The following is a 23,617-nucleotide window of genomic DNA, read 5'->3' as shown; positions in this document are numbered from 1 at the left end:
AATATTAGTTCATCATTGATAAGAAATATGAACTAAACTCATTTCCTGTATTCAGAAATATTAATACTTTCAATACACTGGAATTTTAGAATAAAACTATAGCAACTTAAATGGATACTAAACCCAATTTTTTTATTTCATGATTTAGATACAGCATGCAATTTTAAGCAACTTTCTAATTTACTCCTATTATTTATTATTCTTTGTGCTTTTTATATCTTTATTTGCAAGAGCAGGAATCTAAGTTAAGGAGCCGGCCCATATTTGGTTCAGCCACCTGGATAGCGCTTGACGATTGGTGGCTACATTTAGCTACCAATCAGCAAGCGCAACCCATGTTCCGAACCACAAATGGGCCAGCTCCAAAGCTGACATTCTTGCTTTTCAAATAATGATAGCAAGAAAACGTTAAAAATTTGATAATAGGAGTAAATTAGAAAGTTGCTTAAAATTGCATGTTCTATCTGAATCATGAAAGAAAAATAAATGTGGGTTTAGTATCCCTTTTAATGGTGCTAGTCCAGATTAACATTTATAAATAATTCATAAAGTTTATTTAATGAATAACGATCAACTTGCGCTTTTTAGCTGTGGAACCGAGCAGAATTTTGTAAGATCAATTCCGTTAATATTTTGTGATTACAGTGATCTCAAACTTATTCTGCCAGTGATCGCACATGCATTTCTAATCAACCGAGTGCATTTGACAAAAAAAGTGCACGCCTGTGAGTTTGCAGAGGCCTGTTGAGGCAAACAACATAATAAAACGTAGGCAACACAAAGGACACAAGCTACATATTTTGGCCAATTCATGTTATTTTCAATATTATCAAGAAACAAAAATAGCAACAATTAAAATATGCCACAATTACCAACAATTAAGCGTAATGAATATTAGATACATAGAGCTAAAAACAAAAAGCACTGCAGAAATCTACATATTAAAGGGACATGATACCCAAATATTGAAACAATTGACAGTGATGCAGCATAGCTATAAAACGCTGACTAGAAAATATCACCTGAACATCTCTCTGTAAAAAAGGAAGATATTTTACCTCAAATTTTATTTTATTTGTATTCACACCCCACTGTAAAGAGATTTTAAGTAGCCAGTCAGGATGCTAGTCCCAGGTCTTGCAAGGGAGTGTGCATCTGTCATGTGTAGGCCCAGTCATGTTATTTTCCGATTCAGTTATAAGATCACAGCAAAGGCAAAGCAGTCCCTCAGCACTGCTGATTGACTATTGTTGTTTTTTTTTGGGGGGTGGGGTGGGGGTTCAACTTGCAGCTGGAGTATAACTGTTTTACACAGCACTTACTCTGGTGAGCTGAAGAAATTGTGAGGTAAAATATCTTCCTTTTTTACATAGAGATGCTCAGGTGATATTTTCCTGTCAGCTTTTTACAGCTATACTGCATCAGTTTCAAGTGATTTAGCATATGAGTATTATGTCCCTTTAACTACAAAAATATTCTCAAATAATTTTATTAATAGTACATTAAAATATCTAATTTCTCATAAATAATTATAAAATAGATTATTAATACATTTTTTTGCTGTATAGATAAAACCCCTGCATGCATGTGTCTCACACTATATAGTAGCTGAGTTTGCAACAATTTGTTTAAGACACGTGCATGCTCCTGAGTCTACTTCAGTATGCTCTCATAGAAAGTTTTAACAAAGGAAACACCAAAAGAAAGAGGTATATTTGATAAAAAGTAAACTGGAATTAAATTTTATGGTTTGAATCATTAAACTTGACTTTTCATTTTAATGTCCCTTAAAGTTTTCAGCAATAGTACAGTGATTAAATACTGTTTTCTACAACTTAAAGGGATATGAAACACTAAATAAATGCTGAATAGGACAAGGTATTTAATACAAAGATTAATGTGAGAATAATATGCAGATTATTTTTTTAAATTATGTTATCTGCATAAATATGGAAAAAATAAGTGCAAAGTTTTACTTTCATAACGCAATGGGAGCTGCCATGTTATAACCTAGGTTTCCTTCTCAGCTGTGGCCAATTAAGGACAGTAATAAATGAGTCACTAAAGAGTGTAACCAGTGAGGTGTGTGGAATTTAGCAGTGGAGTCTGCTCTTCCACTTTTGGCGGTAATTGTAAAACCCACAATTTTCAGAATTAAAAAATCACAGGAAAAGGGAAAAAATAAATAATGAAAATATATTGCAAAGTTGTATTACTACAGATAATTAAATATTTTACATTACAATCTCAATGTCCCTTTTAATAATAATCTCATTGCTGGATCACACATAGAATTGCTGGTTTATAAAGGGTAAGTCATTTGAGGGACCACAGTAATGAGAGTTCAGCACTGAACTGTTATGCAGTTTGTACAGACGAGGGAACCATTTCAAACAAAAATATACACTAGGTCTGAAGACAAAGTATGTTTGTGATCATGTGCAAAAATGAGATACGTTCTCTATGTGCGACTCAGAGCGTAAAACCACTTACGTTACTTCCTTTATCCTGCAGCAGCTTCAGGTTGTCTTTACATTGTTTTAGCTCCTCCGTTATTGTCTGTTTTTCTTGCTCAGTCTTTTCAAACGTCCCCCTCAACTCAATTAGTTTAGCTTGGGTGCTCTCAAACTAAATAAAAAAGCGGAAACAAGCCATAGTATTGTAAGAACTGACAGATACGGGACATACTGTTATGCAATTGTTTAAAGGGATATAAAACAGTGCTCCTACAGTATAAAAATAATAATAATCTAAAGTAAACATAAAAAGATACAGCAAACAATTTACTTGCTTTCTTTCTAAACGAGAACTTAGAAATTCACAGTTTAGCAACTGCCTGCAGCTAGATAAGGGAGCTACCATTACTGAACTTAAAGGGACATAAAAACACCACATTTTTCTTTCATGATTCAGATGCAGTTTTACACAACTTTCCAATTTACTTCTATGATCAATTTTGCTTCATGAATGAGCAGCAATGCACTACTGAATACACAGAGGGTCTTAACTGAGTGCTTATATAGTATAATTTCTTTGTTCAGTTCCTTTAACTGACAGTTACCTAATATATGTGCAGACACCAATAAGCAGCTAGCACCATGCTTATGAGCCTATCTAGGTATGCATTACAACAAAGGATACCAAGAGAACTAAGCAATTAGAGATAATAGAAGAACATTTGAAAGTTGTAAAAAAATTGTATGCTCTATCCGAATGATAAAATTATTTTGGGGGTTCCATGTCCCTTTAAGTTCTACTGTCACATGAATTTTGCAGAAAAAAAGTCTTCTACTGGGCATGTGCAATAAATTAGAGCATTTGTCTCCTAGCAACACTAAAAAGGAAAAATTCCTCCTGTGCCTTCCTGCAGAGACCACAGCCCCCTTGTGGTAAGTTACTTTTAAAATTATGAATAATACATATTGCAATGGTTTCTATTAAGTATAACCCACTGCTTGGTGCTTTATTAGTACAACAGGAAACAGGATGTTGTATATCCCTTTAAGCATGTGATTGGTGGTTCATATAAATTGTTTTGTAGTTTAAGTTTGGATGTATAAATTTCATTTATCATTTTACAGACACTTTTTTTTTCATAAAAGGACATGAAAGCCATTTCTGCAAAACTACTAATGTCTTAAAGGGACACTGAACCCGATTTTTTTCTTTCATGATTCAGATAGAGCAGCAATTTTAAGCAACTTTCTAATTTACTCCTATTATCAATTTTTCTTTGCTCTCTTGCTATCTTTATTTGAAAAAGAAGGCATCTAAGCAAAGGAGCCAGAGAAATGTTTGGTTCTATACACTAGGCAGCACTTGTTTACTGGTGGATGAATTTAGCCACCAATCAGAAAGAAAAACCCAGGTTGTGAACCAAAAATGGGCCGGCTTCTAAACTTACATTCTTGCTTTTCAAATAAAGATACCAAGACAATGAAGAAAGATTGATAATAGGAGTAAATTAGAAAGTTGCTTAAAATTGCATGCTCTATCTGAATCATGAAAGAAAACATTTGGCTTCAGTGTCCTTTTAATAAAATACATAATAGAATAAATTCCTTTAATTTTATATATGTGTTTAACGTTAGTCTAGCGCTCCTTCACATCTAAAACCTTTACAAAATTGATAAGGTCCACTATTATTCTCCCATTCTTATAAATCCTTAATCTTTCTATAATCCATAGAAATATCCACATAAAAAAAGATTATGGCTCATTACTTACTACAGAAATAACTATTCACACCAGATTTGTACCAAAACATTTAGGTATGTTTGAAATGATTGATGCTACAGAGACAGTCAATACTCTAATATACAATGTGCATCGTTTACAAACATATGTGATGAAGACCACACAGCTGATAAGCATCTCTCTCAAACAGATTCTCTACGCGCAATTTATGAGATAATGTTGTTGAATGGGCTATTAATACAGAAAATGAAAGAAGCACTAACCACAAGCATTAATTGAACAGAACACGGACATAAGGGCACTCAGGCAAGAACGCTTGTGCGGCGGTTGGAGAGATTTTTAAAGGTAGAAAAAAACAAAAGGAGCGGTTATGGACCCTCACTAGACTACCGACGATCACCGATTTGTAACAAAACATTAGGAGGGAATGAGACTGGGAAGGCATCACGCTAAGGAACAACCTCTCAAAAGTTCTGCATTCCTAGTTGGCCTTGGTCACCATATGCTCCTGGCCAGGGTACCTATGGTGCCTTGTGAGTTTTGAAGTTATCAAATGATGTGGGGGGTACAAGGTCCCCGTTTGCTATGTCCGCTCCTTTGTGTTTTAATGTTAATTCACTGTGCCTTATCTGTTTTTAATCACGGATCAATAAAGCCATGGACTTGTTAGTATAAGCTGCTTAATGTCTCTTATGGAATCCGATTCATGGAATGTTTGTCTTTATGATAAAGGACTGGATGGCCTGAAACGATGTTTGTATATGACCCAGAAAATGTAAATAACATCTTATGAACTATATCCACTAAATTAACACCACAAGCATGAAAGCACTTACGTCATAGAAGGTCATGGATACCCTTACTTACCTCTTCCTGAACAGTGTTTACTCGCTTTTCTGCTTCTTTAAGTTGGGCCTTCAAGTTAGCTGCCTCCTGCTGATTCTGTTCTTTCAAGGATCCCATTTGGCTTTCAAGCTCTTTTCTCGTGATTTCAAGAACATTGAGGTTACTGGTGAGGTCTAGTGACTGCTTTTGTGTACTGTAATACAAAATAAAAAGACAGGTATAAGTAGAGACAATATTCCATGCCAGGATGAATTATTTGAGAAACAAATTCCCCCCTTAGTAGTCAGCGGTGTTGCTTTTGAAACGTGCAGAATTCTCTGGCACTCAGGTAGATAAAGAACTGCTGAGCTGTTTTGAAGTTTTAAATGCTGCTCATATTTAAGCCTTACTGTTGTTCATTTTTCAGTAAGAATCCCACGCATATTATAGGATTCAGCATTTACAAACTATACCACTATTTTATGTATATGACATGTGAGAACCCTACAACAAAATGTGTGGAAAATTATATATTTGTATTAATATTTTCATAAAGTTGTAAACAACTGTTTTTCCCTAAATGCTTCAGTCAAATGAAGAAGGGCTTATTCTTAAATAAATAAGGGCCTTTTGGTATATGTATATAACCTTGATGCGCACATATAGGCTCCCATAAGCCCTTACCCAAATAAATGCACATTTGTTCATGCAAATACTATGACCACCTGTCTATTAAAACTTATATTGTTGCTTTATTTTAAAGAGGGACTTCTTGGAATTATAATAAGGGGGGTCTCTAGGGCTTTGTGATGGCCTTTTAATTAGTGTATATAGTGTTAACATGTATTTTTATTTTTTTAATTGTGTTTATATATTAAAAGGGACAGTAAACACCAGAATTTTTGTTGTTTAAAAAGGTAGATAATCCCTCTATTACCCATTCCCCAATTTTGCATAACCAACACAGTTATAATAATATACTTTTTACCTCTGTGATTGCCGTGTATCTATGCCTCTGCAAACTGCCCCCTTATTTTAGTTCTTTTGACAGACATGTATTTTTAGCCAATCAGTGCTTGCTCTTAGGAGCTTCACGTGCCGGAGCTCAATGTTATCTATATGAAACACATGAACTAACGCCCTCTAGTGGTGAAAAACTGTTAAAATGCTTTCCGATTAGAGGCAGTCTTCAAGGTCTAAGAAATTAGCACATGAACCTCCTAGATTTAGCTTTCAACTAAGAATACCAAGAGAACACAGCAAAATTGGCAATAAAAGTAAATTGGAAAGTTGTTTAAAATGACATGCCCTATTTAAAACATGAAAGATTTTTCTTTACTTTACTGTCCCTTTAAGGGAGCGAACAAAGAACATTTGATAATTTAATTCAATTAGAAAGCTGTTTAAAAAACGCATACTCTAGCTGAATCATGACATTTTCCATTTGACTTTACTGTCCCTTTATGGGGTTAAAATGAATTACATATTGATAAATGGGTGTCCTGAGAGGCATTCTGATCCATATATCTAAGCATTAGCACCAACTTGAGTAATGCAATATAATATTTAGAGGATATTTTTTTTTATTGTATCACCTCCATGTCTAGATGTGTATGAACAGCAATTATACAGGAGAGCGTTATACAGCACAGTTTATGATATAATTACCTGCAAAGTTCTCTCTCCGTTCTCTGGCATTCTTCACCTAACACAGTATTTTCTTTTTGCAGAGAAAGGCAGTCAGCTTTCAAGGAACTGACATTCTGTCGTAGCTCTTCCAACTCAGCTAGAAAACATACAAGCACAATAAAATAAAATAAAAAACTATAAGCAGAAAACATGTTAATGTCTAGAATACCGGAAACCAATGTTCAATTTTTTTTTTAACTTTATTTAAAGATTTATTATGCAACAATGACACCCACTTTAAGAAATTACCAGAATGTCATAACAGGTCTCTAACCAGAAGAGCTTATCTTATAAATTTTATTCCCACATTTTTATTTAATTTTTTGAAACAATTGAAAATGTATTCAACTCAAAGTATCATGGTGGCAAAGTAAAACAGGACAATATATATATTTTTTTTTAACATAGTAACAGTAGATGAGGTTTACAAAAAAGACCGGAGTCCATCGAGTTCAACCTATACAAATCTAATATACTTACAAAAAAGCTCCAGTTGAGCTTAAAGGGATACCAACCCCATTTTTTACTTTCATGATTCAGATAGAGCATGCAATTTTAAGTAACTTTCTAATTTACTCCTATTATCAATTTTTCTTCGTTCTCTTGGTATCTTTATTTACCAAGAGAACGAAGAAAAAATGAGAATAGGAGTAAATTAGAAAGTTGCTTAAAATTGCATGCTTTATCCGAATCATGAAATAAAATATTTGGGTTTAGTATCCCTTTAAATTAATCCCATTGAAAGGTGACCCATTTAACACAAGCAATCCTATCCCTAAATTCTGTTTCTAGCCAGAAATGTATCCAAGGTATTGTCATTCACTACCTCCTTTGGTAATGAGTTCCAAGACCTGCTTGCAAAATAAATGGTTTAAAAAAAAAACACATTTAAAAGGACAGTAAACAATGTATAATTATAAGACATTTATGTTGTGATGCTAGAGAATAACATCAGTCAGGTCTTGTTTTTAAAACAAACATTCTTTTTCCTGCAATTATTTTTCAATAGCCTAACTCCAGCCACCATTTGCCTTATTTGAAGGAACCAATCTGGGCTTTAGTCAGAAGACAACAAGGCTAGTCACAGTCATAATATTAGTATTGAAGGCATTTATTTAAAGTTGTTTACAGTTATAGCCAATCGGGGATAGATATTTTATATACAAATCTCATGGTGTTTACTGTCCATTTAAGTCTCATTTTTGCAAGAAAATTTACAAAGCTTTGCAAATCAAGCAGTCCATGGATACACTCCTTGAAAGTCTGGTGGAATCCATGTTCCTGGTCTCCTCTGCTACAACAGATTATTGTCAAATATAAATGAGTTTATGCTTTTATAAAAGCAGTTACAGTGAAGCATGTTGCAGGTTCATGCAAATTTCATATTTTGCCTCAGCAGTTGAGATAAGAGACTTTTGAAAATATATACCCAGCTAAAAAAAATGAACAATGCTTTTAACGCAGTTATGCCGTTCTATTCCGTCATAATTACAATGGGCTTTAGAGCCATTATGACGGAATAGAACGTCATAGCCAATGGCTGTCCTGAAGCCTACTGCTCTTCCTGGATTTGATCGCGGTCTGGAGGGCGTTGCTAGGGTTAAAGGGATGCCCCCCAGACCCGATCCAATAATTGATTTCAATTTGTCTACATCGGAACAGTTGTGATTTTAATAAAATATTTTATGATACATAAAACCTGATATAATGCTATGGAGTATTTAATCTTCAGAGCCTTTTGAGAGATATCTGTGTTGAAGTAAAGGCGTGCAGAGGTTCAGCCACAGTGACTTTCTAGCTGGGAGCCGTTTTCAGGGCATCAGAGAAATCCTAGCTTGCAATTATAGCACCTGGAGGTGCTCCCTATTTTTGTGAGTGACACCTTTATTTCTTTTGATTACTATTTTGTTTTGGATCTTTCACACCATGTGACGCCCTAGTGTATGTTAGAGAAATCTAAGACATATATATGTCCACAGTATATCTCTATCCCTAAAAAAGATAAAAATAAAAATGATTTATACCAATTATTGGAGATTCTATTCTATTTTATTACAAATAGCTGACTGACTATGTAATACCTAATGGGGACGCTAAGCCAGTGATTTGAGTGATAAGCCTTCTATTTAGATACATACCTTGCCACTTAGCAGATTCTTTATTTTCCAGGTCCTCCCGTTCTTTGCACTGAGCCTGGAAGCTGGCCTGCAAATTGCTAATTTCTTTTTCATAGTGAGATGCAGTCTTGCGCCAATGTTCAAGTTCAAAGCGCACCTCCTGCAGTTCACCCTGAAGCTCAGATATTTCGTTGTCCCGTTCAGTGGTCACCCGCTCAGTTACTTGCTTGAGTAGGGCAATCTCTTCTTGAGCATTTGACAGTTCTTCACGCGTACTGGAGATTTCACTTTCTTTTTGTTCACGTAAGATCTCTATTTCATTCTGTAACCTGTGTAGTTGAGCTAACAAAGAAGGAAGGGTGAATATCAAAAAATATTTTCTGTATTTAAATAGAAAAAGCAGTAAAAAAACAAAACAATTTATGATTACCTGATAAATTCCTTTCTTTCATGTTGGTGACAGTCCACGAGCCGTGACATGTAGGATTGAATTCCTGCCACTTGGAGGAGGCAAAGATACCCCAAACACTAAGAGCTTTTAAACCCTCCCACCTCCCTGTATACCTCAGATTATTGTATAGCTGAGCAGAGGGAAAAAAAAGAACAGAAAAGGGCAGGAAGGTATGAAGAGGTGCAAATAAAAAACTGCCTCCAAAAATACCAAAAAAGTTTAACTGGGCATGTTTTGTCGACTCACGCCACCATGAAAAAGTAATTTATCAGGTAAGCATAATTTTTTTCTTTCTTAAGGCTGGTGAGTCCTCAAGCCTTGACATGTGGGATCAAATACCCAAGTTGTGGAGTCCAGGAAAACATTTGCCAAAAGCTGCCTCCAATGAGGCAAAAACATACAAATTATGAAATCTAGTAAAAGTGTGCAATGAAGCCCAAGTTGCAGGCTTGCAAATCTGTTCAACAGAAGCCTCATTCATAAAAGGCCCAGGAAGTAGAAACTGATCTGGTGGAATGGTCTGGAATACGTTTAGGGGGTGGCTTTCCCACCACTAAGTAAGCTTTGTGAATTATCTGTTTTAACCAAGAAGCTTGCGTGACAGCTGTAGCCTTTTGTTCCCTACGAGAGTCCAAATAATTGACAAATACATTTTTTGTGCTTGTAAATAAAATGTAAAGCTCTAACAACATCTAGATTATGCAAACTTATCTCTTTAGAGTGTTTTGGGTTTGGACATTAGAAAGGAACTACAATCTCCTGATTTATGTTCTCAGATGACACTACCTTAGGACAAATCAATATTCAGTTCTCAATACATCCTTATCATGGTAAAAATTATATAAGGAGATTCACATGGAAGAGCTGACAGTTCAAAAACTCACCTAGCCACAGAAATCGCTAACAGAAACAAGAACTTCCATGACAGAAGCTGTATCTCAATATAATGCATGTGCTAAAAAGGAGGAGCTTGCAAGACAGAGGACTAAATTAAAAATTCCAGAGAGGAGAAAATGGCTTAAATACAGGCCTAATTCTAACTTAAGTCTGAACAAAGGTTTCCATATCCAGAAGTCTGGCTGTTTTCTTGTAATATAGAACAGAAAGGCTGAAATTTGACCCTCAACGAACTGGCTGACAAACCCTTATCTAAACTGTCCTGCAGAAACTGAAGGATTCTCGGGATTCGAAAAGTATGCCAACAAAAACCATGACCTTCACACAAAGAAAGAAACATTTTCCAAGCCTTATAATACATTTGCCTAGCCTGAAGATTATCTACCACAGCATCAGAAAAACCTTGTTGCTTCAAAATCAGGCGTTAAATCTTCACGCCGTCAAATTTAGAGTTTGTAGATATAAATAAAATAGGAGGACCTTAAGATGAGATCCTGCCGCTGCGGAAAAGTCCAAGGTGGAGAACTGGACATCTGGATTACATTTGCATGCCAGTTCCTGAGGGGCCAGGCTGGAGCAATTAGAGTAACTCAGAAGCGTTCCTATCTGATCCAAGCAATTGTTCTTGGCAGTAGAACAAATGTAGGGGGGGGGGGGGAAGTAGGCTAGGCGAAAAGATCAAGGAATTCCCAGAGCAAATTCTGCTCTCGGGTCCCTAGATCTAGCACAACACCTAGGAAGTTTGTAATTTAGACGTGAGGCCATCAAGTCTTTTTCTTGCAGGCCCCATCTAAAGACAATCTAACCGAAGATATCCTGATTGAGAGAACACTCTCCTGGGTGTAGAAACTGGTGACTAAGATAGTCTGTTTACTAATTGTTGATCCCCGGAATGTGAATTGTTGCCCATGTGAAAATACAAACTACATTTTTCATTGCTTCGAGTCCCTCCCTGATGATTGCTGTACACCCCAGCCGTGATGTTGTCTGACTGAAAATAAACGTATCTTTCTCTTTTCAGGAGGGGCCACAACTGAAGAGCTCAGAAAAATACCCAAAGATCCAAAATGTTTATTGGTAACCTGCCCTCCAGAGGAGACCAAACTCTTTGAGCGCTGCGAACTCCCCAGAGTATATTGGGTTGAATGTTAGTGTGCATGAATGTGAAGTAGTGTATAAAACGTCACCTGTAGGTGCTTTTTAAATAAGTATAATAAAAGTTAAATATTAACAGATACAAATTATCTCTAAGCTACACTTGAATGTAACTTGTTTTAAAACTTACTTCAATTCACTTTCCTATGAACTTAGTTAATCTGTGTGTAAACTAGTATGTCCCCTGACTATGCTATACTTTAAATTGTACCTACTAATATTAGTCTGCGGGATATTCGAGTGCTCTGTACTTAACTGAACAGCACCCACTCCACTGAGCTTACGAGCTGTAGATCAAAGCTGCTTCCAGAAAAGAGCCCATCCAGTGCTGTGCAAGCAACAGCAAAAGATATTAGAGAGGAGTATGAAGGTGACCCAACAGGAGGAGGTTAGGGACAGGTCCCCACGACACTTCAGGCTTGTGACTAAAATCCCTTAGGGAAATATAGGGTCACTACCCAGTACTCCATACACCCCTCTACTCAAAATTTGCTGTCTGTGGGGGTAACTGGTTTCACATAGGTCTGAGAACCCCTTTTCACAGAGAATCTGGAGCATCTCAATTCTTCACCTACTCCTGTGATGGCAAAGAAAAACTGAGGTATACAGGGAGGTTTGGAGGGTTCAAAAGCACTTTGTGTTTGGGGTATCTTTGCTGCCTCCTAGTGGAAGAAATGCAATCTCACATGTCAAGGCTCGTGGACTCTCACCACCTTATAAATGAAATACAGTGGTTCAATTATCTGTATAAGACAATATCAGTTCACTCAAAGTGATGTGGACACTTCTAGGTTAATATTAACATACAACAAATGCTTTATCACAATAACATAACCAATACATACATAAAGAATATACAATGCAAAAGAACTTTTCACATGAGTATATTTTTTCTGACAAATTTCAAATTTTATTTTATTTTTCTTACCACTGCATCATGTGACAGTCATCAGCCAATAACACACTTAGTATGAGCTGGTGTCTGAAAAATGTGTGCATATAAAAAGACTGTGCTCATTTTAGATAATGGAAGTGAATTGTTAGGACATGAAACCCAAAATTTTACTTTCATGATTCAGATAGAGAAAACTATTTCAAACAGCTTTCCAATTTACTTCTATTATTTAATTTCCTTCCTTCTCCTGTTATCTGAAAAGGTTTATCTTGGCAAGCTCATGAGCAGCAAAGAACCAATGTTCTAGCTGCTGATTGGTGGCTGCATATATATACCGATTGTCATTGGCTCACCCATGTGTTCAGTTAAAAACCAGTAGTGCATTGCTGCTCCTTCAACAAATGATACAAAGAGAATGAAACAAATTAGATAATAGAAGTAAATTAGAAAGTTGTTTAAAATTGTATGTTTTACCTAAACCATGAAAGAGAATTTTTGGGTTTCATGTCCCTTTAAAGGGACATAATACTCATATGCTTAATCACTTGAAACTGATGCAGTATAACTGTAAAAAGCTGACAGGAAAATATCACATGAGCTTCTCTATGTAAAAAAGGAAGATATTTTACCTCACAATTTCCTCAGCTCAGCAGAGTAAGTTCTGTGTAAAAAGTTATACTCAGCTGTTGCTCAGCTACAGGTAAAAAATAAAATAAAATGAAGAAATGAACAGCAGCCAATCAGCATCAACAGTGCTGAGGTCATAAACTCTTTTACTGTGATCTCATGAGATTTGACTTAACTCTCATGAGATTTCATTGTAAACTTCCTTACACTGAATAGGGAAATAAGATGAGAGTGCACAAGGCTCAACCCCTTAGCTGCCCCGGGACAGACATACTGATTTGCTGCTTAGAAGTCCTTTACAATGGGATGTGGCTACTGAGAAACTTTTGAGGTAAAATATCTTTCTTTTTTACATAGAGATGCTCAGGTGATATTTTCTAGTCAGCTTTTTACAGCTATGCTGCATCACATTCAAGTGTTTAAACATTTGGGTATTATGGCCCTTTAAGTGCTCTGTCTGAATCATGAAAGTTGAATTTAATCTCTAACATTTAAAAGAGGCAGTATAATGTAACATTGTCTTCCCTTTAAAAAGCTCCCTATGAGCCATTTTACCTGCTGGGGTGTATTAAATTGTTTATACATAGCTCCTTTATCTTAATTTTGTTATTTAAAATAGCGGATTATAAAAAGTCCTTGAAAAAGTCAATGCAATAGGTGAAAGATATGCCAGATCGTTGATAAGTCAACAGGAGGGGTTAAGTCACGTGACCTTAGCACCAGTTCTCTGACAAGAGATGACATTACAAAATGTGCTGCAATATAAACTCAGAGGGGAAAATATTTATTCTGTACCTTGAAGATGCTGTATCTGTTTAGTGGATTCCTCGACTTGCAGTCTTTTGGACTTTTTCTCTTCCTCCAAAAGTGCTGAAATATAAACACACATCTACATTTATACAGTATAGTAGTTCTGACAAATTAGCTAAACGGCCTATAGATCTGAACCCAGTGTCAAATAAAGGGACAGTAAACACCTTGTAATTACAAGACATTTATGTTGTCTTGCAATAAAATAACATCAGCCATGTCTAAACATCTTTAAAAACATCTTGTTTGCTGCAATAGTTTTTCCAACGGTAAACTCCACCCACAACTTGCCTCATTTTGAGAAGCCAATCTGGGCTTGAGTCTGCAGCTGACAAGGCTAGCCACTGTTATTACGTTAATATAAAGTGCATTGTACAGTTGTACAATTAGAGACATATATGTAGCAGGGTTAACGTTGAGAAGTTTTCAGTGTGCTTTTCCATTTCTGAGATTTAGAAAAGACAATTTCAGAACTAAATTACATGAAAAGGGTGCAAATGAACATATTCTGACTACTACACAATCTTTTATATTAAAATCTAAAGGTGTTTAATGTCCGTTTAAGAGTGAACTACATAGTGATAACGATACCAAATGGGTACTCTCACAACCCCGCTCCCATTAAAATATTTTTTTCTTCTCTTAAAATTTAGAAAATCAAAAACACATTTAAATTTCCCTTAAAGGAATATTAGAATCACTTTATAAAAATCCAGTTCAAAAGAATTCACCACAGTATTTATCAGCAATCAAGCACTGCATTGCAAAAGGTACGTATATAAAAACAGAATTTATGTTTACCTGATAAATTACTTTCTCCAACGGTGTGTCCGGTCCACGGCGTCATCCTTACTTGTGGGATATTCTCTTCCCCAACAGGAAATGGCAAAGAGCCCAGCAAAGCTGGTCACATGATCCCTCCTAGGCTCCGCCTACCCCAGTCATTCGACCGACGTTAAGGAGGAATATTTGCATAGGAGAAACCATATGGTACCGTGGTGACTGTAGTTAAAGAAAATAAATTATCAGACCTGATTAAAAAAACCAGGGCGGGCCGTGGACCGGACACACCGTTGGAGAAAGTAATTTATCAGGTAAACATAAATTCTGTTTTCTCCAACATAGGTGTGTCCGGTCCACGGCGTCATCCTTACTTGTGGGAACCAATACCAAAGCTTTAAGACACGGATGAAGGGAGGGAGCAAATCAGGTCACCTAAATGGAAGGCACCACGGCTTGCAAAACCTTTCTCCCAAAAATAGCCTCAGAAGAAGCAAAAGTATCAAACTTGTAAAATTTGGTAAAAGTGTGCAGTGAAGACCAAGTCGCTGCCCTACATATCTGATCAACAGAAGCCTCGTTCTTGAAGGCCCATGTGGAAGCCACAGCCCTAGTGGAATGAGCTGTGATTCTTTCGGGAGGCTGCCGTCCGGCAGTCTCGTAAGCCAATCTGATGATGCTTTTAATCCAAAAAGAGAGAGAGGTAGAAGTTGCTTTTTGACCTCTCCTTTTACCAGAATAAACAACAAACAAGGAAGATGTTTGTCTAAAATCCTTTGTAGCATCTAAATAGAATTTTAGAGCGCGAACAACATCCAAATTGTGCAACAAACGTTCCTTCTTTGAAACTGGTTTCGGACACAGAGAAGGTACGATAATCTCCTGGTTAATGTTTTTGTTAGAAACAACTTTTGGAAGAAAACCAGGTTTAGTACGTAAAACCACCTTATCTGCATGGAACACCAGATAAGGAGGAGAACACTGCAGAGCAGATAATTCTGAAACTCTTCTAGCAGAAGAAATTGCAACTAAAAACAAAACTTTCCAAGATAATAACTTAATATCAACGGAATGCAAGGGTTCAAACGGAACCCCCTGAAGAACTGAAAGAACTAAATTGAGACTCCAAGGAGGAGTCAAAGGTTTGTAAACAGGCTTAATTCTAACCAGAGCCTGAACAAAGGCTTGAACATCTGGCACAGCAGCCAGTTTTTTGTGAAGTAACACCGACAAGGCAGAAATCTGTCCCTTCAGGGAACTTGCAGATAATCCTTTTTCCAATCCTTCTTGAAGGAAGGATAGAATCCTAGGAATCTTAACCTTGTCCCAAGAGAATCCTTTAGATTCACACCAACAGATATATTTTTTCCAAATTTTGTGGTAAATCTTTCTAGTTACAGGCTTTCTGGCCTGAACAAGAGTATCAATAACAGAATCTGAGAACCCTCGCTTCGATAAAATCAAGCGTTCAATCTCCAAGCAGTCAGCTGGAGTGAAACCAGATTCGGATGTTCGAACGGACCCTGAACAAGAAGGTCTCGTCTCAAAGGTAGCTTCCAAGGTGGAGCCGATGACATATTCACCAGATCTGCATACCAAGTCCTGCGTGGCCACGCAGGAGCTATCAAGATCACCGACGCCCTCTCCTGATTGATCCTGGCTACCAGCCTGGGGATGAGAGGAAACGGCGGGAACACATAAGCTAGTTTGAAGGTCCAAGGTGCTACTAGTGCATCCACTAGAGCCGCCTTGGGATCCCTGGATCTGGACCCGTAGCAAGGAACTTTGAAGTTCTGACGAGAGGCCATCAGATCCATGTCTGGAATGCCCCACAGCTGAGTGACTTGGGCAAAGATTTCCGGATGGAGTTCCCACTCCCCCGGATGCAATGTCTGACGACTCAGAAAATCCGCTTCCCAATTTTCCACTCCTGGGATGTGGATAGCAGACAGGTGGCAGGAGTGAGACTCCGCCATAGAATGATTTTGGTCACTTCTTCCATCGCTAGGGAACTCCTTGTTCCCCCCTGATGGTTGATGTACGCAACAGTTGTCATGTTGTCTGATTGAAACCGTATGAACTTGGCCCTCGCTAGCTGAGGCCAAGCCTTGAGAGCATTGAATATCGCTCTCAGTTCCAGAATATTTATCGGTAGAAGAGATTCTTCCCGAGACCAAAGACCCTGAGCTTTCAGGGATCCCCAGACCGCGCCCCAGCCCATCAGACTGGCGTCGGTCGTGACAATGACCCACTCTGGTCTGCGGAATGTCATCCCTTGTGACAGGTTGTCCAGGGACAGCCACCAACGGAGTGAGTCTCTGGTCCTCTGATTTACTTGTATCTTCGGAGACAAGTCTGTATAGTCCCCATTCCACTGACTGAGCATGCACAGTTGTAATGGTCTTAGATGAATGCGCGCAAAAGGAACTATGTCCATTGCCGCTACCATCAACCCGATCACTTCCATGCACTGAGCTATGGAAGGAAGAGGAACGGAATGAAGTATCAGACAAGAGTCTAGAAGCTTTGTTTTTCTGGCCTCTGTCAGAAAAATCCTCATTTCTAAGGAGTCTATTATTGTTCCCAAAAGTACAAAAAACGTTTTAAAATAAAACCGTTACTGTCACTTTAAATTTTAAACTGAACACACTTTATTACTGCAATTGCGAAAAACATGAAGGAATTGTTCAAAATTCACCAAATTTTCACCACAGTGTCTTAAAGCCTTAAAAGTATTGCACACCAAATTTGGAAGCTTTAACCCTTAAAATAACGGAACCGGAGCCGTTTTGAACTTTAACCCCTTTACAGTCCCTGGTATCTGCTTTGCTGAGACCCAACCAAGCCCAAAGGGGAATACGATACCAAATGACGCCTTCAGAAAGTCTTTTCTAAGTATCAGAGCTCCTCTCACATGCGACTGCATGCCATGCCTCTCAAAAACAAGTGCGCAACACCGGCGCGAAAATGAGGCTCTGCTTATGCTTTGGGAAAGCCCCTAAAGAATAAGGTGTCTAAACCAGTGCCTGCCGATATTATTATATCAAAATACCCAGATAAAATGATTCCTCAAGGCTAAATATGTGTTAATAATGAATCGATTTAGCCCAAAAAAAGTCTACAGTTTTAATAAGCCCTTGTGAAGCCCTTATTTACGATCGTAATAAACATGGCTTACCGGATCCCATAGGGAAAATGACAGCTTCCAGCATTACATCGTCTTGTTAGAATGTGTCATACCTCAAGCAGCAAGAGACTGCACACTGTTCCCCCAACTGAAGTTAATTGCTCTCAACAGTCCTGTGTGGAACAGCCATGGATTTTAGTGACGGTTGCTAAAATCATTTTCCTCATACAAACAGAAATCTTCATCTCTTTTCTGTTTCTGAGTAAATAGTACATACCAGCACTATTTCAAAATAACAAACTCTTGATTGAATAATAAAAACTACAGTTAAACACTAAAAAACTCTAAGCCATCTCCGTGGAGATGTTGCCTGTACAACGGCAAAGAGAATGACTGGGGTAGGCGGAGCCTAGGAGGGATCATGTGACCAGCTTTGCTGGGCTCTTTGCCATTTCCTGTTGGGGAAGAGAATATCCCACAAGTAAGGATGACGCCGTGGACCGGACACACCTATGTTGGAGAAATAAAGATTTTGAAATAATTTAAATCTGATCTGTTATATTGGTAGCAAAATATGCATTGTTTTTAAGCCAACTGACTTAGGTCTTGTAAAGCTGTAAGTATATGTATCTTATTTATCTTGCTGTGGACAATCGGAGACAGATAAAGATGAGCAATCACTGTGCAGCGTGCTGCAGGGTTAGTAATCTGTAGTCTGCAATACATACTCCTTTTGTGGCTTATTGCAATTTGTTTTTTTATTAGGCACAATTTTATGGGGAATTTTAAGTTTAAAATCCCTTTATGACTATGATTGAGGGACACAGTGCCCAGCTCTAAGACAAATTAATAAAAAGGATACTTTTATTAGTCCTATTTAGATAAATTAAAGGGCCATGATACCCAAATGTTGAAGCACATGAAAGTGATGCAGCATAACTGTAAAAAGCAGACTACAGGGAGTGCAGAATTATTAGGCAAATGAGTATTTTGACCACATCATCCTCTTTATGCATGTTGTCTTACTCCAAGCTGTATAGGCTTGAAAGCCTACTACCAATTAAGCAGATTAGGTGATGTGCATCTCTGTAATGAGAAGGGGTGTGGTCTAATGACATCAACACCCTATATCAGGTGTGCATAATTATTAGGCAACTTCCTTTCCTTTGGCAAAATGGGTCAAAAGAAGGACTTGACAGGCTCAGAAAAGTAAAAAATAGTGAGATATCTTGCAGAGGGATGCAGCACTCTTAAAATTTCAAAGCTTCTGAAGCGTGATCATCGAACAATCAAGCGTTTCATTCAAAATAGTCAACAGGGTCGCAAGAAGAGTGTGGAAAAACCAAGGCGCAAAATAACTGCCCATGAACTGAGAAAAGTCAAGCGTGCAGCTGCCAAGATGCCACTTGCCACCAGTTTGGCCATATTTCAGAGCTGCAACATCACTGGAGTGCCCAAAAGCACAAGGTGTGCAATACTCAGAGACATGGCCAAGGTAAGAAAGGCTGAAAGACGACCACCACTGAACAAGACACACAAGCTGAAACGTCAAGACTGGGCCAAGAAATATCTCAAGACTGATTTTTCTAAGGTTTTATGGACTGATGAAATGAGAGTGAGTCTTGATGGGCCAGATGGATGGGCCCGTGGCTGGATTGGTAAAGGGCAGAGAGCTCCAGTCCGACTCAGACGCCAGCAAGGTGGAGGTGGAGTACTGGTTTGGGCTGGTATCATCAAAGATGAGCTTGTGGGGCCTTTTCGGGTTGAGGATGGAGTCAAGCTCAACTCCCAGTCCTACTGCCAGTTTCTGGAAGACACCTTCTTCAAGCAGTGGTACAGGAAGAAGTCTGCATCCTTCAAGAAAAACATGATTTTCATGCAGGACAATGCTCCATCACACGCGTCCAAGTACTCCACAGCGTGGCTGGCAAGAAAGGGTATAAAAGAAGAAAATCTAATGACATGGCCTCCTTGTTCACCTGATCTGAACCCCATTGAGAACCTGTGGTCCATCATCAAATGTGAGATTTACAAGGAGGGAAAACAGTACACCTCTCTGAACAGTGTCTGGGAGGCTGTGGTTGCTGCTGCACGCAATGTTGATGGTGAACAGATCAAAACACTGACAGAATCCATGGATGGCAGGCTTTTGAGTGTCCTTGCAAAGAAAGGTGGCTATATTGGTCACTGATTTGTTTTTGTTTTGTTTTTGAATGTCTATAAAATAGCTATAACTAAAAACAAACTAAAAACTACTTCCAAAACTATTCAGCTTTGATATTAATGAGTTTTTTGGGTTCATTGAGAACATGGTTGTTGTTCAATAATAAAATTAATCCTCAAAAATACAACTTGCCTAATAATTCTGCACTCCCTGTAGAAAATATCACCTGAACATCTCTATGTAAAAAATAAAGATATTTTACCTCAAATGTGCTAAGTATTCACACCCCACTGTAAATAGACTTTAGTCCCAGGACTAGCTAGAGATTGTGCTTCTGTCATAGGCAAGCACTCTATTCTGAATGCATTTTGACAGTTGTTCACTACTAGAGGGCATTAGTTCATATAGATAACATTGAGCTCACGCACGTAAAGTTACCAAGGAGTGAGCCCTGAGTGGCTAAAATGCAAGTCTGTCAAAAGAACTGCAATAAGGGGGCAGTTTGCAGAGGCTTAGATACAAGGTAATTACAGAGGTAAAAACATAATTTATGCTTACCTGATAAATTTATTTCTCTTGTAGTGTATCCAGTCCACGGATCATCCATTACTTGTGGGATATTCTCCTTCCCAACAGGAAGTTGCAAGAGGATCACCCACAGCAGAGCTGCTATATAGCTCCTCCCCTCACTACCATATCCAGTCATTCGACCGAAACAAGTCGAGAAAGGAGAAACCATAGGGTGCAGTGGTGACTGTAGTTTAATTAAAATTTAGACCTGCCTTAAAAGGACAGGGCGGGCCGTGGACTGGATACACTACAAGAGAGATACATTTATCAGGTAAGCATAAATTATGTTTTCTCTTGTTAAGTGTATCCAGTCCACGGATCATCCATTACTTGTGGGATACCAATACCAAAGCTAAAGTACACGGATGATGGGAGGGACAAGGCAGGAACTTAAACGGAAGGAACCACTGCCTGTAGAACCTTTCTCCCAAAAACAGCCTCCGAAGAAGCAAAAGTGTCAAATTTGTAAAATTTTGAAAAGGTGTGAAGCGAAGACCAAGTCGCAGCCTTGCAAATCTGTTCAACAGAGGCCTCATTTTTAAAGGCCCAGGTGGAAGCCACAGCTCTAGTAGAATGAGCTGTAATCCTTTCAGGGGGCTGCTGTCCAGCAGTCTCATAGGCTAAGCGTATTATGCTCCGAAGCCAAAAGGAGAGAGAGGTTGCCAAAGCTTTTTGACCTCTCCTCTGTCCAGAGTAAACGACAAACAGGGCAGATGTTTGACGAAAATCTTTAGTAGCCTGTAAGTAAAACTTCAAGGCACGGACTACGTCCAGATTATGCAAAAGACGTTCCTTCTTTGAAGAAGGATTAGGACACAATGATGGAACAACAATCTCTTGATTGATATTCCTGTTAGAAACCACCTTAGGTAAAAACCCAGGTTTGGTACGCAGAACTACCTTGTCTGAATGAAAAATCAGATAAGGAGAATCACAATGTAAGGCAGATAACTCAGAGACTCTTCGAGCCGAGGAAATAGCCATCAAAAACAGAACTTTCCAAGATAAAAGTTTAATATCAATGGAATGAAGGGGTTCAGACGGAACTCCCTGAAGAACTTTAAGAACCAAGTTTAAGCTCCACGGGGGAGCAACAGTTTTAAACACAGGCTTAATCCTAACCAAAGCCTGACAAAATGCCTGGACGCCTGGAACTTCTGCCAGACGCTTGTGCAAAAGAATAGATAGAGCAGAGATCTGTCCTTTTAAAGAACTAGCTGATAAGCCTTTGTCCAAACCCTCTTGGAGAAAGGACAATATCCTAGGAATCCTAACCTTACTCCATGAGTAACTCTTGGATTCACACCAATAAAGATATTTACGCCATATCTTATGGTAGATTTTCCTGGTGACAGGCTTCCGAGCCTGTATTAAGGTATCAATGACTGACTCGGAGAAGCCACGCCTTGATAGAATCAAGCGTTCAATCTCCATGCAGTCAGTCTCAGAGAAATCAGATTTGGATGATTGAAAGGACCTTGTATTAGAAGGTCCTGCCTCAGAGGCAGAGTCCATGGTGGAAGAGATGACATGTCCACTAGGTATGCATACCAGGTCCTGCTTGGCCACGCAGGCTCTATCAGAATCACCGATGCTCTCTCCTGTTTGATTTTGGAAATCAGTCGAGGGAGCAGAGGAAACGGTGGAAACACATAGGCCAGGTTGAAGAACCAAGGAGCTGCTAGAGCATCTATCAGCGTTGCTCCCGGGTCCCTGGACCTGGATCCGTAACAAGGAAGCTTGGCGTTCTGGCGAGACGCCATGAGATCCAGTTCTGGTTTGCCCCAACGATGAACCAGTTGAGCAAACACCTCCGGATGGAGTTCCCACTCCCCTGGATGAAAAGTCTGACGACTTAGAAAATCCGCCTCCCAGTTCTCTACGCCTGGGATGTGGATCGCTGACAGGTGGCAAGAGTGAGACTCTGCCCAGCGAATTATCTTTGAGAGTTCTAACATCGCTAGGGAACTCCTGGTTCCCCCTTGATGGTTGATGTAAGCCACAGTCGTGATGTTGTCCGACTGAAATCTGATGAACCTCAGGGTTGCTAACTGAGGCCAATCTAGAAGAGCCTTGAATATTGCTCTTAACTCCAGAATATTTATTGGGAGGAGTTTCTCCTCCTGAGTCCACGATCCCTGAGCCTTCAGGGAGTTCCAGACTGCACCCCAACCTAGAAGGCTGGCATCTGTTGTTACAATCGTCCAATCTGGCCTGCGAAAGGTCATACCCTTGGACAGATGGACCCGAGAAAGCCACCAGAGAAGAGAATCTCTGGTCTCTTGATCCAGATTTAGTAGAGGGGACAAATCTGAGTAATCCCCATTCCACTGACTTAGCATGCATAATTGCAGCGGTCCTTCGATGCAGGCAAATGGCACTATGTCCATTGCCGCTACCATTAAGCCGATTACTTCCATGCACTGAGCCACTGACGGGTGTGGAATGGAATGAAGGACACGGCAAGCATTTAGAAGTTTTGATAACCTGGACTCCGTCAGGTAAATTTTCATCTCTACAGAATCTATAAGAGTCCCTAGGAAGGAGACTCTTGTGAGTGGTGATAGAGAACTCTTTTCCACGTTCACTTTCCACCCATGCGACCTCAGAAATGCCAGAACTATATCTGTATGAGACTTGGCAATTTGAAAGCTTGACGCCTGTATCAGGTTGTCGTCTAGATACGGAGCCACCGCTATGCCTCGCGGTCTTAGAACCGCCAGAAGTGAGCCCAGAACCTTTGTAAAAATTCTCGGGGCAGTGGCCAACCCGAAGGGAAGAGCTACAAATTGGTAATGCCTGTCTAGAAAGGCAAACTTAGGAACCGATGATGATCTTTGTGAATCGGTATGTGAAGGTAGGCATCCTTTAAGTCCACTGTGGTCATGTACTGACCCTCTTGGATCATGGGTAGGATGGTCCGAATAGTTTCCATTTTGAATGATGGAACTCTGAGGAATTTGTTTAAGATCTTTAGATCCAAGATTGGTCTGAAGGTTCCCTCTTTCTTGGGAACCACAAACAGATTTGAATAAAATCCCTGTCCTTGTTCCGTCCGCGGAACTGGATGGATCACTCCCATTACTAGGAGGTCTTGCACACAGCTTAGGAATGCCTCTTTCTTTATCTGGTTTGCTGATAAACTTGAAAGATGAAATCTCCCTTGTGGAGGAGAAGCTTTGAAGTCCAGAAAATATCCCTGAGATATGATCTCAAACGCCCAGGGATCCTGAACATCTCTTGCCTACTCCTGGGCGAAGAGAGAAATTCTGCCCCCCACTAGATCCGTTTCCGGATAGGGGGCCGTTCCTTC

General features: G+C 38.9%; 1 protein-coding gene across 6 annotated transcripts in view; it reads right to left on the bottom strand.

Moving 5' to 3' along the window:
• The window catches only part of SLMAP (sarcolemma associated protein), a 494,984-nt gene that overhangs the window by 15,671 nt on the left and 455,696 nt on the right, over positions 1-23,617 (bottom strand). For all 6 annotated transcript variants that reach the window (XM_053720860.1, XM_053720859.1, XM_053720862.1 and 3 more), the window contains 5 exons: positions 13,649-13,723; positions 8,850-9,170; positions 6,691-6,808; positions 5,065-5,236; positions 2,494-2,628 (listed from right to left, as the gene is read on the bottom strand). In XM_053720860.1, the coding sequence (XP_053576835.1) occupies positions 2,494-2,628; positions 5,065-5,236; positions 6,691-6,808; positions 8,850-9,170; positions 13,649-13,723 (821 nt within the window). The remainder of the gene's footprint in view (positions 1-2,493; positions 2,629-5,064; positions 5,237-6,690; positions 6,809-8,849; positions 9,171-13,648; positions 13,724-23,617) is intronic.

Source organism: Bombina bombina, chromosome 7, assembly GCF_027579735.1.
Source record: "Bombina bombina isolate aBomBom1 chromosome 7, aBomBom1.pri, whole genome shotgun sequence".
NCBI lineage: Eukaryota > Metazoa > Chordata > Amphibia > Anura > Bombinatoridae > Bombina > Bombina bombina.
The sequence above is the reverse complement of the archived record's forward strand: the minus strand, read 5'-3'. Positions and strand labels throughout refer to the sequence as shown.